General features: G+C 41.7%; 2 protein-coding genes across 8 annotated transcripts in view; one reads left to right on the top strand and one right to left on the bottom strand.

The window, feature by feature from the left end:
- MBTPS2 (membrane bound transcription factor peptidase, site 2) overlaps nucleotides 1-6,931 on the bottom strand; it is a 42,264-nt gene extending 35,333 nt beyond the window's left edge. For 4 of the 6 annotated variants that reach the window (XR_011535695.1, XM_070603422.1, XM_070603423.1 and 1 more), the window contains exons 1-3: nucleotides 6,686-6,895; nucleotides 3,892-4,040; nucleotides 2,069-2,285 (exon numbers count right to left, since the gene is read on the bottom strand). Coding sequence is in view for 4 of the 6 variants with exons in the window: in XM_070603422.1 (XP_070459523.1) it covers nucleotides 2,069-2,285; nucleotides 3,892-4,040; nucleotides 6,686-6,760 (441 nt within the window). In the remaining 2 variants the exon portion in view is untranslated. Of the gene's footprint in view, nucleotides 1-2,068; nucleotides 2,286-3,891; nucleotides 4,041-6,685 lie in introns of all 6 variants that reach the window. The other 2 variants (XM_070603421.1, XM_070603424.1) reach the window with 2 other exon arrangements.
- A 49-nt stretch (nucleotides 6,932-6,980) lies between these two features.
- SMPX (small muscle protein X-linked) overlaps nucleotides 6,981-14,605 on the top strand; it is a 128,442-nt gene continuing 120,817 nt past the window's right edge. For both annotated transcript variants that reach the window (XM_070603427.1, XM_070603426.1), the window contains exons 1-2: nucleotides 6,981-7,184; nucleotides 13,243-13,327. The gene's annotated coding sequence lies outside the window, so the exon portion shown is untranslated. The remainder of the gene's footprint in view (nucleotides 7,185-13,242; nucleotides 13,328-14,605) is intronic.

Here is a 14,605-nt window from a genome sequence, read left to right as displayed (position 1 = left end):
GAGAGTCATCCTAAACTCTTCCTTCTCCCTCCAGCCTCACATTCAATTAAATGCTGAGGTCTGAGAACTCCACTCCAAAAGATTCCGTGAATCTGGCCCCTTCATTCCTCTTATCACTAGTTTAGTTTAGATCTTTATCACTTCTAACATGAATTATTCCAACTCCCCTCTTAACTGGTCTCCCCATCTTTAGTGTAACCCTAGTGTGATCCATTTTGCACAGACCTGTTATCTATAGGTAAAATGAAAACTTTTTAGAATGGCCCTTCATAACCCAGACCCTCCCTACCTATATCTCCTATCTTATCTCCCACACCATATACCTTCCACCATATACCTCCCAGACTCAGGTCAAAGTTACTTATAGTTCCTTGAAGAATTGTTGGTCTTTCTTAAGGGACTAGAGCATAATGTGCACAGGCTCTGAGGTCAGTTGTGGGTGAGTGATGGACCCACTATTTACTAGCTGTGACCAAAGGCAAATGACTTAACATCTTTGTGCCTTGGTTTCCTCATCTGTAAATCACAGATAACAATACTCATCTGCAGACTGCTGCAGGAATAAAACAAAATAGGCACAAAAAACCTCACACAGGAAGCACTGCACATTAACGAGGTTTTATTATATTCCACCTTTCCATGTTATATGGTTCCCTGTTACTGGGATGCTCAATTGCCGTCTTCCTTTCCCAGGCTATGTGGACTCTCCTCAGCCTTCCCTTGAGCTCTCCTCTACTCTCTTCCCAGTGCCAGGCACACCTTAGCACACCTTCTCTTTGTTCCCATGGCACCTATACTCTGTCCAACTGTAGCACAATCACAGCAGCTCTCCCTCTAGAGTAAAAGCTTCATGAGTGCTAGGATTAGATTTTGTTCCCCATATAAGCAGGACTCAGGATAAGGCCAGGAGACAAAACAGACTCAGTAAATGTTTGCAGAAGAAATAAATCATATCTTCTGAAGAAGGCTTCACCTGGCAAATCCTTTTAATCTCTAAGAAAGAGCTATTACCATGGGATTCTTTATTGTTCTCAACAAATGACTTCGAAATCTTCCTATAGTGACCCAGCCTAGTAAAGGCCACAAAGACATGAGTTAAAAAAAAACCCTTCACTTCACTCTTTTTTTTTCTTGTGAGGAAGATTGGCCCTGAGTTAACATCTGTGGCCAATCTTCCTCTTTTTTTTTTTTTCTCCTCAAAGCCTCAGTAGATAGTTGTATATCCTATTTGTCAGTCATTCTAGTTCTTCTATGTGGGAGGCCACCACAGCATGGCTTGATGAGTGGTGTATAGGTCTGTGCCCAGGATCTGAATGAGCAAACCCTGGGCTACCAAAGCAGAGTGCACAAACTTAACCACGACACCACTAGGCTGGCCCCAAGTAACTCTTAAACAGCCTATTCCATTAATAAGAACATGATTAAAAACATAATATTCATGATTCATGGAAATGGAAACAATCAATGTAAAAAATTAGAAATAAAAGTTAGCCAATGGTAAAGCACCCTTCCAAACTCTGGAGATATGAATCGATAAAGTACAGGTCTACACATGTGCCTTAAAGTGATAATTACTATAAATAGCTTATAGTCAAAGGAGTACAACTCAGCACATTATTCTTCATATCAAGAAATCACCGCAACCATTCAAAAAGGTCTTATATCTTTAATTAAAAGGATATCATTGGTTAGACTCTGAAAGCCATGAAGAGGAAAGGGGAATACTTTGCATAGGATTAAAATGCAATTTATTGATACATTATAGAGATTTAAATCAGCATGCTTATTCCATAATAGTAACAATCATTTAACACCTCAAGAAGGTAACATGAATTAAATCAAATACCTGTGTAATTGTTGAGGGTGGTCCATTTATTCTATTACTACTACTGCTACATATTACAACAATTCCTTCCTATATTCTTACTAATGTTTTTGTTTAAGCAGGTAATTTGAGAAATTGTGAGACTTTTCATATTTATATTATGGATAGGAGTTAATGCTATCCAGAAGAAATGTCTTATATCTATCTTTCAACAGTTACTTAAAGCAACAAGAAGGCACTTACCACAACTTGTAGCACCTGTTCATTGTGAAGTGAAGAAGAGGAAGAGGAAGAAGAGGAGGAGGAAGAAGAGGAGGAGGAAGAAGAGGAAGAAGAGGGGGAAGAATAAGAGGTGGGAGAATCAGCCATCATTTGTGCTAAAGTCTGCATCAGCGTTTTCCCCAGGAGGAAAAAAGAGCTGAACATGGCAATTACGCCAAACACCATTCCAAAATTGAACCTGTCAAGAGGAAAAAAATCACATAAAATTCCTCATAATTCATGGACTAACAAATTCATCAACCAGCCACATTTCACAGCTTCAAAATAATGTCTAAAAATTTCAGAATTCTGCCTCTTTTTCTTACCTGAACGTTACATATGTTACTGAAGCACAGGCACTAGTCTCTTTAAGCAGTTCTAATAATTTACAACTCTCCCATAACTGAAGAGGCTGAATATTGTTCCCAATAAAAAGTTTGTTTCCTCTCATGTCTTTTGCTCATTCACATAGCATTGTTTTGATCTTGTTTTCATATAGTTATGAAAGCTCTTTTGACATTATAGACATCCATTCGTTTTCATGTACCAATTCTATTGTTTGCATTTTAACTGTATTTTGTGCTGAGCTTAAATATTAACACGGTAAAATTTTATGACAGTTTCTTTCTTCTACTGTTTTAATAATTAAAAGTTACCCTTCTATAGTTGGGAATAATCTCTTACATTTTCTAACTTTTTGATAAGTTGTGTTTTTCAAGGAACTTGTGCATTTCATTTAAATTGTCAAATTTATGGGCATATAATTGTTCACAATAGTTTCACTTTTTAAAATGTCTATAGAATCTGTAGTAATGTTCCCTTTTTCAATTCTAATTTTTAGTTACTTGTGTTTTCTTTTTTTCTTGATCAGTTGTGGAAGGAGTTTATCAACGTTATTAATCTTTTCAAAGAACCAACTTTTGGCTTTGCTGATTTTCTCTACTGAAACCTTCCTATTTCACTGATTTCTGCTCTTTATTATTTCCTTCTTTCTATTTTGTTTGCTTTGATTTGCTGTTGCATTTTCTGCTTTTTGATGATCTGGTTGTTTACATTTAGCTCTATTCCATTTGGAGCTAAATTTTTAACAAAAAGGAATTTAGACAAAGGTCCCCTATTCCCATGCTAGAAATTCTCTGAACTACAGAACCTGTCGGTCTCTAGGGTGTCCCAGAGATCATCATAAACCCCCTCACCATAATCACCATAAACTCCTTGATTTTTAAACAAAAGGGGTATGACTGGCATGGCCAGGGGGCTCCAGGACCCCGTTGCTGCAATCTGGCTGGCCATTTTTCCAATTGGCTCATGTGTATGCCTTACTGGTTGTTACATATTTTAAATATCCTTCCTGTGGAGGGATATCACAAAAGAAGTACAGAGGAAAGCCTGCAGACTTTTGGGCATCCTATGACTCCCAGGACCCTTGTTTCTAAGTGTGATGAGAGGCGAGAGAATTCTCTAGGATTATTTTCCTGATGGAAAACGCTCCATATGTTTTTCGCTTTTCTGTTAGTACATAACTTACACAGTAAAGTGTACAAGTCTGAAGTGGACAGCTTATTGAATTTTTACATACGTGCACTCATGTATCCACCACCCAGATCAAGATATAGAACACTGATTTTGAATGTATGCAAAAGAACAATGATGCAATCCCGTAAGTTTATATAAAACCAGAAAGTTTTTAGACTGTCAACATTTTAAAACTCAGTAGACTGGAAAATGATGGAAATAGTTCATTTATAAGCTTTTCTCATGATCACAATAACTAATTTAAACCAAAAAGAGAAAATGAAGAATACCACTGGTAAAGCATCCTCGCTTTCCGCCGTCCCCAACTGTAAAAGGCACGATTGAAAATAGCAGTTTGCCATCTGATGTGAAAAGGGGAAATGCTCAATCCGTTGTTTTCCAGCCAGTCTTCATAAGAATGCTTAAAATACACTGATGACTAAGAGAGAAAGAAAAGTTCCACATCACTCAATTTTGAAGAACAATTTATAATATTTAAGAAAATCAAAAAGAAGTATTTTCTATAGGAAAGTAAGATACTGACCGCCCAAACTCTTATAATTTTAAAGCTTTATGTTTATTCTTCAGGATATTAAAGTAAAGGTCTTAGATTAGCTGGTCTGCTGAGGTTAGGGTCTGGCAAACTATGACCCATGGGCCAAATCCAGCCTACAGACTGTTTTTGTACAGCCTGTGAGCTAAGAATGGTTTTTACATTTTTAAGGGATTGTAAAAAAAGGCAACAAAAAACAAGAATATACAACAGATATCCTGCACAGCCCACAAAGCCTAAAATACTATCTGGCCCTTTATAGAAAAAGTTTGCTGACCTCTGCTTAAAACAGCATTGTCCAACAGAAATATAACATGGGCTGGAAATGCAAGCCACATATGTAATTTTAAATTTTCTAGCAGCCAAAATTTTAAAAGTATGAAACAGATTAATTTAACTCAAAATAGCCAAGATACTATCATTTCAACATGTAATCAATATAAAAAATTATTGAAATGCTTTACACTCTATTTATTTATTTATGCACTAAGTCTTTGAAATCTGGTATCCATCTCAATTTGGATTAGCTCTATTTCAAATGCTCAGTGGCCACAGGTAGTAGCTACCATGCTGGACAGCGCAGGCCTAGAAGTCTTGTTACCCTAACAAGAAGTCTTGTGTGACAATTTAAGAAGACCCCCAACCCATCCAACAGAGTGGACAGGTTAGTTGGAATTAGTGCTTTCTATGCTCTTCTGAGCAACAACCCCAAGAAATTAGGCCGACTTTGATCGCGTAAAAGTACAAAACTTAGTTAAAGCCATCTTGGTCTTGGTAACTTCTCTTACATTCTTCAGGGTTGGGGGGCTATCTGCTCATACACAACCTAACAAATTTTATCTTTAGGGAAGTTGAAGTCCTTGAGTAATGTAGGGTTTTAGATAATGTAAGGTTGTTTTATATACCTGACACAAATCCCCATCACCTCAGTTACAGTAAGTATAGTATTTTGTCATATGGATGCCCATTCATTGGAGAAACTTATCTGTCTCCAGAAGGATATTTCAGCCCTATTACTGTCATAAAAAATGACCCAAGTCTGTATATAGGTATCAGTTTGCCTTCAGATCTGTGATGTTCTCAGCTCTCAGTCTTCACGTGAAGTTTTTAAAACCTGCTTGTTTTCCAGGACTTGGAAAAGGAGGGACACACCCTTCCAGCAGATGTCTACTGAGGAAACCCCAGATGAACCAAGGGTGGGATAGTAGACCAAGATGGAAGCAGAGAAGCTGAAGGTGCAGACTCCTAAAATTCGAGGTCTCTCCATTCCCCAGGCAGATAGCCTGGATGTGAGTTAGGTCTTTTGCTCAAGGAATAGTGCTCTCTTAGGGAGCTAGAGACTGTTACTGAAATTAAAGTGACAGCCTGATCACCTCACACACTTGACCAGAGACTGTAGAGGTTCAAAAAGTTCTTTTTATTTTGGATTTTTTGTCACATATGCAACACGAAGAAATCATGAAGCTTTGTTTTCTCTAAATAACAAAATCACTGTTGAAAGAAGCAGTGGCCTGTACTGCTTATGACATGGTAAGCACTATGCCAAGTACGTGCAGAGGAAGCACCTGGCGATCTTGTGAAGATGCAGATTCTGATTCTGTAGGTCAGGGATGAGGCCTGAGAGTCTACATTTCTGACAAGCTCTCAGATGATGCACGTGCTGCTATTTACTATTATAAATAGTATATAGATACTCACTTTTCACAAGTGGAATTTTTAATTAAACATTTGAGATCGTATAGGAATTTATTCCACATGTACAGTTACCCCCAACCCCCAACATTCCATTTCGAAAGGTTGCTTGAAGCATGTGGTCAGACAATTGTTCATCATTTTTGCTATCCTTCCCAAATAACTGAAGAATGGGTCGAGCACCCAGGGTGTGTGTGTTTGGAGGGTTTCGGGGGCTAGTGTGGAGAAGGGTGTGCAGGGTGCAAACGAGAATTCGAGTTGTCAGAAACTAGTTATCTGTAGACTAGTAGCACTGGTAACACTTGGGACCTGGTTGCATCTTAGGCCCTGCCCCAGATCTGCCGAATCAGAATGTGCATTTTAACCGGAACCCCAGATGATCGTACGCACTTCACGGTTTGAGACCACTGATCTAAATCACAAGTTGTCTTAGATTCATTCCAATACCAGAGTCTCCAGAGGGTCGTGATCTTAAAGACAACGAAGGAAACCATGCCTTTCCTAGGCAGACATTTTCCTTTTGCCTCTGGTGCGCTGCCGCGGGGTCCGGCAGGCCCCAGCCCTCCCAAGCCCACTGCCGGCGCCTCTCGGGCAGGACCCGATGGCTGCGGGCCTGCACCACCCGCAATGCGACTGCGGCGGCTGCGCGGGCCGCCACACCCCTCCCGCCGGGCTTTATTCACAGCACGGAGCCGGGCGACACGCGGAGGGCGGCCTGTGGGCTACGGCTGCGCCGCGTCCGGCCCGGGAGGCGCAAGGCGGGGCAAGAGACGAGGCATCGGGCCTTGCGCCCCGGCCACGGGCTCCGCGGGCTTGGGCCTTAGCCCCGAGGCCCTCACCTTCAGCACCAAGTCGGTCAGGTAGACGGCAGTCCAGCCGCCCACCACCACCACCACCAGCGACACCGGAATCATGACAGCGGCGGAAGTAGCGGAGGGAAGGCGAGCCCCGACGTCTTTCTCCCTTAGAGCCTCAGCCAGCTGACAGCGCGGCGCCTACAGCCCCAGCATCCGCGCAGGAACCAAGCTGTCCCCGGCTCCTTTCTCGCGGTGCCGCCGTTTCCCTCCGGACCCTTCCTATGGGACACAGGGTCGGACGTGTGCGCACCGGAAAAGGGCGCGGGGGCTTCTTTTCGTGCTACACTCGGGCGCCGCTGCCCTGGCGTCATTCCGCTGTGTCTGCCAGCCCAGCAGCGATTTCTTAGGCTTTGGCTCTCCCTGCTGTCGGCTCTCCATTCTTTCCGGTGCTGGTCTGGGGTTTGCAGTTGCTTTTAATCCAGTGAGGGTTTGGGGGTCATCTGAAGTAATAATCGTCTCTGCCTCCCAAATCCTGACATAGGTATCCAGATTTAAGTTAATTACGTTTATTCGTTCTTTTTATTGGAGCGTAGTTTACATAAAGCGAAATCATAATGCAGATCTCAACTGTCCATTTCGATGAGTTTTGATAACTGCATCTATCTGTGTACCTTAAAATAGAGAACGTTTCTAATCTCAGAAATTTCCTTTGCGTCCCTTCCCAGTCAACCCCCTCCCCGTTCTAATTTATTTAAACTTTATGTAAATAGGATCATACAGTAAGTACTCTTTTCTGTCCGGCTTACTTCGCTCAGCATAATATTTTTGAGATTCGTCCACGTTGCTGATTAAACTGGGTTTTCTTCTCAACCTCTTCCATTATAAAATTTGAGATCGGTGCTATGGTAAAAAAAAAAAATGGAGCTCTGAACATCTGTACATAAGTTTATGTTGACGTATGCCTGATTATATATTGACCTGGAGCAGTGGTTCTCAACCTTGGCTGTACATTAGAAGAAGCAGGGAGCTTTTAAAATTCCCCATGGCCGTTCAGTAGGCTAGACGAAATGACTCAGAATCCCAGCGTGGGACCCAATCATCAGTGTTTTTTTAAGATCCTTTGGTCGTTCTGCTGTGCAATCAAGATTGAGAACCACTGAACTGTGATCTCTAATAGGAAGGAAAACTAACATTTATGAAGTGTTTTTTGGCATTCTCTCTCTCTTTTTTTTTGGAAGATTAGCCCTGAGCTAACATCTGCTACCAATCCTCCTTTTGCTGAGGAAGACTGGCCCACCCGTGCCCATCTTCCTCTACTTTATATGTGGGACGCCTGCCACAGCATGGCTTGCCAAGCGGTGCCATGTCCACACCCAGGATCCGAAGTGGCAAACCCCAGGCCACCAAAGCGATCGTGTGAACTTAATTGCTGCACCACTGGGCTGGCACCTGGCATTGTCTTAGTGTTTGAGTCTTTAAAAGTTAGTTGTTTTAACTTTTCTGGAAAAGCATCATTAGCAATAATACTACTAATATCAAAATATTGAAAACATAATACTATCTTAAGAAGAAGCATTCCAAATAAAAATACACCCTCAACACCCTCCAAAGTAAAAATACATACTAGAAACCTATACTACAGATATTGCTACCAGTTTGCCTCACCCTCCCATACTTTTCCTAAAAAAGTTTTAATAATTTAGCACAGTATCTGTGTAGCTTCAAGAAAGCTTATGACTTACTTTTACATCACCTTGCATATATCGGTGTGTATGTGTTGTTATAAAATGTTTCAGTTTATTTTGGACATAGCTGAGTGTAAATTATAAAAGTTTATATTCAAGCACCCTGTGACTCCATAGTTTTCCATGTACAGGTGTCCCAAAAGTCTTAGTACAGTTTTAGCTTTTGATATTATCAGAAGAATAAATGCTGAAAACTTGCAAAACGCATGACTTGCAAGTTTATTTAAATTTCTTTCAGACTTATTTCATTTTGTGAATTTTGAATAATTTTAAATTTCAAATTTTTTAGACCCCTAACTGAAGATGGCAAACATTGACTGAAAGAAAAAATTGAAATACATTTACAGTTCAAAAGTTCCCAACACCAGGGACTGGCCTGTGTGGCACAGTGGTTAAGTTTGTGCACTCTGTTTTGGTGGCCTGGGGTTCGCAGCCCCGGATCCCAGGCTTGGACCAAGCACTGCTTGTCAAGGCACGCTGTGGCAGTGTCCCACATAAAATAGAGGAAGATTGGCACAGATGTTAGCTCAGCAACAATTGTCCTCAAGCAGAAAGAGAAGGATTGGCAACAGATGCTAGGTCAGGGCCAATCTTCCTCACACACACACAATTCCCGAGACCAAATAAGCATGAAAGAAATTGAAATAATTTTACTTTCAAATGCTGTTTTGTGTAAGTTCATAGAATTTGTACTTCTGAAGTTATTAAAGCTTCAAACTGCACTAAGACCAGTGGCACACTCTTGTATTTGAACTGACCTTCGTTTGCTCTTGTATAACTGTGAACTGTAGTTTTTAACACTGTTCTTCCCTGGGAGGAGAATATTAACTTAAGAATTGAGAAGCCTTCTCTTTTGTTAGCCTGAAGCCTTTTCTGGACCACTTGCTGGGAGAAGTCCCAGCTACTGTGTGGCTATCCGATTACTCAAGATATGTAGGAAATGAATTGATTGTGTGTTTCTGTTCCCATCATAAAAATTTACTTATTCAACCAGCTTGGTGTTCTCATCAGGGACCCAGCAGTCAAAACAAAACACTGAATTGAATCCTGCTGGTTTCTGGAATTTATCAGGAGTGGTAGCTAGCTGGCGGCAGCAGAAGAGACAAGATAGAGGACGCAAGATGACAGCAAGAAATGCCTGAATTCAAGAGATCAACCTATTCTTTTTTTTTTATTTTTGAGGAAGATCAGCCCTGAGCTAACATCTGCTGTCAATCCTCCTCTTTTTGCTGAGGAAGACTGGCCTGAGCTAACATCCATGCCCATCTTCCTCTACTTTATATGTGGGACACCTGCCACAGCATGGCTTGTGAGAGGTGCTGTGGCAGCTATGTGTGTGAGAGAATTGGGGAGGAGAGGAAAGCTGACTTTAGGGCTCTTGCTGTGGTTCTGATCTGGATCTCCTTTAATATTCTTCATTGATTTCACTGTTTCCCTTTTATTTTGAGATGTTACTTATGTATGGTCAAATGCACAAATCTTAAGGGCTGAGCTTGATGAATTTTTAACATATGTCTATACCTGTGTACCTAGCACCCAGGTGAAGATACAGAACATACCAGTACCCTACGTGTCTTCCACATCCCTTTCCCAGTGCATCCCCCTGCCCAGAAGTAACCACTCTTCTGGTTTCTATCACCAGAGATAAGTTTTTCTCTTTTTTCTTAATGTCATAAAAATGGAATCATATGGTATATATTCTTTTGTGTCTGCCTTCTTTCATTAAACATTACATTTGTAAGATTGATCAATATTTTTTTTTTAAAGATTTTATTTTTTTCCCTTTTTCTCCCCAAAGCCCCCCAGTACATAGTTGTATATTCTTCATTGTGGGTCCTTCTAGTTGTGGTATGTGGGACACCGCCCCAGCATGGCTTGATGAGCAGTGTCATGTCCGCGCCCAGGATTCGAACCAACGAAACACTGGGCCGCCTGCAGCGGAGCGCGCGAACTTAACCACTCGGCCACAGGGCCAGCCCCTGATCAATATTTTTGTATGTAGCAAAAGCAGATTTTTGTTTTTTTTTTGTTTTTTTTTTTTGTTTTTTTTTTTAAAGATTTTATTTTTTCCTTTTTCTCCCCAAAGCCCCCCGGTACATAGTTGTGTATTCTTCGTTGTGGGTTCTTCTAGTTGTGGCATGTGGGACGCTGCCTCAGCGTGGTCTGATGAGCAGTGCCATGTCCGCGCCCAGGATTCGAACCAACGAAACACTGGGCCGCCTGCAGTGGAGCGCGCGAACTTAACCACTCGGCCACGGGGCCAGCCCCCAGATTTTTGTTTTTGTTTCTTACCTCTGTGTAGTATTTCACAAATTATTTATCTGTTCTATAGTTGGTGGATATTTAGGTGTTTCCAGTGTTTCCAGTGTTTGGCTATTATGAATAACAATGCCATGAACATTTTTGTATATATGTGCTGGTGGGCATAATCGTTCATTTATGTTGGGTATATGTCTGAGTGTGGAATTACTGGGTCATAGACTGGACATATCTGTATCTTTAGTATTTTGTGTCAAACAGTTTTCCAAAAAGGATGTACTGATGTACATTCTCACCAACAATGCAAGAGAGTTCCAGTTGCTCCATATCCTTGCCTAGACTTGATATATTTAAAATTAAAAAAAAAGTTTCAAGCTTTATTGAGATATTATTGACATACAAGGACTTGGTATTTTCAGTCCTTTAATTTTAGTCACCTTTAATGTTCTTTGAGGGGCACAAGCGGGCATTAGAAATCCTTTTAAATTATTTTTGTTGTTAAACTCTGCTGAGCTATAAAGGATTCTATGCATGGACTGGGTACATGAAGCCCCAGACAGTATCAGGGTCTCAGGAGACCCGAGGTGGTAGATTTGTGCAGATCTAGTTTAGCTCTTGAAGGAAGCACATACCTGAGAAGAATTGAAGATCACTGTGTTCCCAAAGGCAAAACTTTATTCTGTAAAGATAGAAGAGTGACAATGGTTCAGGGGCTGGCCTGGTGGTGCAGCGGTTAAGTTTGCACGTTCCATTTTGGCGGCCTGGGGTTCACGGGTTTGGATCCTGGGTGTGGACATGGCACCACTTGTCAAGCCATGCTGTGGCGGGCGTCCCACATATAAAGTAGAGGAAGATGGGCACAGATGTTAGCTCAGGGCCAGTCTTCCTCAGCAAAAAAGAGGAGGATTGGTGGCAGATGTTAGCTCAGGGCTAATCTTCCTCAAAAAAAAAATGATGGTTCAGTAGAGACTGTCTGAAGTTTGGCAAGGCTATCAAAAGACTGGACGAACGCATCTTTCTGTTAGGCCAGTCATTAAACTTGAGTGTGCATCAGAATCCCCTTGAGGGCTTGTTAAAACACAGCTCGCCAGTCCCACCCCCAGAGTTTCTGAGTCAGCAGGGCTGGGATGAAGGTGGGGTAGAGAATCTGCATTTCTAACCAGTTGTCAGCTGATGTCCATACTGCTGATCCCGAGACCATGCTGTGCTGTGCAGAGCCACTGAGGTCCCTTACTGTGATGTCCCAATCAGAGGCAGTGGATGTGAGAGGTAGTTGGGTTTGGGATATATTTGGAGGAGTCACCCCAATAAAACTTGGTATTAGACATTGTGATCCTAGAATGTTCCTTAAGTAGGCTTCTTATTTGTATGTTTTTGCTTTTTAATTTTTTTAAATTTAAGAGCCAGTACAGTTTTGTGGTTAGACATGCAGGCTCCAGAGTTAAATGGCCTAGGTTCAAATAGAAGCTGTACCACCTATCGCTTGTGCAATCTTGCAAATTACTTCATTTCTCATTTGTAAAATGTGGCTAATATGAGCAGGGAGCTGTTACAAGGAATAAATGAGATACCTCATATAAAACACTTATCATGGTATACAGAATATGGATTTTTGATTGCTTCAATTTGGGGCAAGTACACACTGCTTAGATGTGATAGTGAGGACTGGCAAAATAAAATAACTGAGAAGAAAATTCAGCATTTATTTTCTAATATTGTTTGATAACCAGGAAAATTTTCAGAAAGCAAATTACCTTTACACAAAGCATGGATTGTATCAATAATAATTCTAATAGGTGACTTGAAAAATTTAGCTTGTACCTTCTGTACAAATCCTGTACAATACTCAAAATGGGCATTTTATCCTCTTGGATTTAATGGGTTTTGGTAAGAACTGCAAACTAGATAGCAGCTGTACGTGGCACTTGAAAATTTTCATCTACTTATTTACTTATCTTATCAGTGACATAATTAAAAATTCTGAATTATTACCTATTCAGCTAAGAAACTGCCAAAGGTCAAAAGTCTCTGACATTGGTTCTCAACATGTTGACAGGGCAAAGCAAATGATGCAAAAGTTTTAAAACGTTTTCAGAGCTCAGCAAAATTTTGGCCAAGGAAGGTTTTCCTGCAGGAAACATGGTATAAACATCTATTTTTTCCTACCCTTTCAGAAAATGGAATTGTGCACTATATAATAAACTCTTCTGCATCCAATTAGCTATAAAAAGAACTTACCATCAGGGGCCGGCCCTGTGGTGTAGTGGTTAAGTTTGTGTGCTCTGCTTTGGCAGCCCAGGGTTTGTGGGTTCGGATCTTAGGTGTGGACCTACACACTGCTCATCAAGCCATGGTATGGTGGAGTCCCACACACAAAATAGAGGAAGACCGGCACAGATGTTGGCTCAGGGACAATCTTCCTCAAGCAAAAAGAGGAAGATTGACAACAAATGTTAGCTCAGGGACAATTTTTCTCACACACACACAAAAAAAACACTATTTCTTTTGAAAAATAGGCAAAGATTATTTTCCAGTAAAATGTAAGCAATCTCCTTGCACAATATAATGATCCAGGCTTGTTATTTTCCGTTCCAGTGGTTCGTAAGCAGAGATACACATCAGAATCACTTGCGGCGGTGTGCCTCTTCAAAACACCCCTGGCCCCAGCCCCTGGCAGGAGGTAAGGCTGGGACTTTGAGGCTGGAGCACGGACACGTTCATGTTTACATGCTTCCTAGCCTTCAACAGGCCTTCCATTCGGGCCGTGCGGCAGTTTGGATAATCTGAAAGCCCTTCTGCTACAGAACACCTAGAAGTGCCTGATAAAATAAGGCATGCATCCTTTTAAATGCATAATTAGGATGGTTAGGGAAATACTTGAGGGCCAGAATCAGAGCTGGACCCACAATTCCGCGAGGTAAGCAGCTGCCGACACTGTTTCCCCTGGAGGAGAAAGAGAGTACTCCGATCCTTGTAACCAAGTACTCCAATCTTTGGGCTTGAGTTTGAACAACTTTTGGGGTCCAGAAAAAAGGCTCTGGGAGCAGATGAGTGGGGAATTGGAACTAAGAACCTTGTACTAACTTGGGACCCTGAGAGGGCTACAGTGGAGTAGAAAGAAAAGCCATCTATCAGCTGAGGTAGAAAACAAAAAAGCTGTCCGCCCAGGTCAGAGCTTTGAGTGAAAAAGTATTTATATATCTATGAGAATTTATAATTACTGCCTTTTGTCTGGTGGTTTTCAGTCTGAATTTACATTACCTGTGTGGTCTGGCAGCCCCGAGCTGAGAAATTAGTATAAGAAATGGTCCCAGGCTGGGACACTTTCAGGGCTCCTGGCAAAAGCCAATGCAGGACTTCTCTTGAGGGATACACTCTCAAGCCGGACCAGCCCATGCCTGGGGGAGGGGGCGCTGCGTGGGAGTCATTTCAGCAGAGGCCAGGCTCTCCTGGGGTGTGGAGCGACTGAAGATGGCTGGACTGCCTGACCCCGGCAACTGCCCTGCTCCCTGCAGACCCTCATAGCTGACTTCTCTAAGTCCCACTTCTTTCTGAGGGTTCGAAGGTGTACCCCTGATCTGAGAATTTGCTCAGTGGGATGAGAATAAACGGGTGACTCTATTTCACCATCCTGTCCCCAGCACATAAGAGAGTTAGTGTCTTGCGTAAGGACGGGCATATTGGAGTGCTCCTTTTCACTGCTTCTCTTGGATTTTGGAGCCGACCCAGATAAGGGGCTGCCCTTCAGCCCTTGCCTGTAGATATTACGAGGCCGAGAAGCCAGTACCTCCGTGGGGATATGAGTTCATAGACCCAAATCACCAGACATCTGAAGAGGACAGACACCTCAAAAGAAAGGCGAAAAACTGGAAACCATGTGCCAATTGTAGTAGAAATACTAACAAACCAACTGAGGATTTGAAATAAGTATGAAAGGACTTCCCCTTCTGGTTAGCAT

Source organism: Equus przewalskii, chromosome X (genome assembly GCF_037783145.1).
Source record: "Equus przewalskii isolate Varuska chromosome X, EquPr2, whole genome shotgun sequence".
Lineage (NCBI taxonomy): Eukaryota > Metazoa > Chordata > Mammalia > Perissodactyla > Equidae > Equus > Equus przewalskii.
Note: the sequence above shows the minus strand (reverse complement) of the source record. Positions and strands in the feature narration are given on the sequence as shown.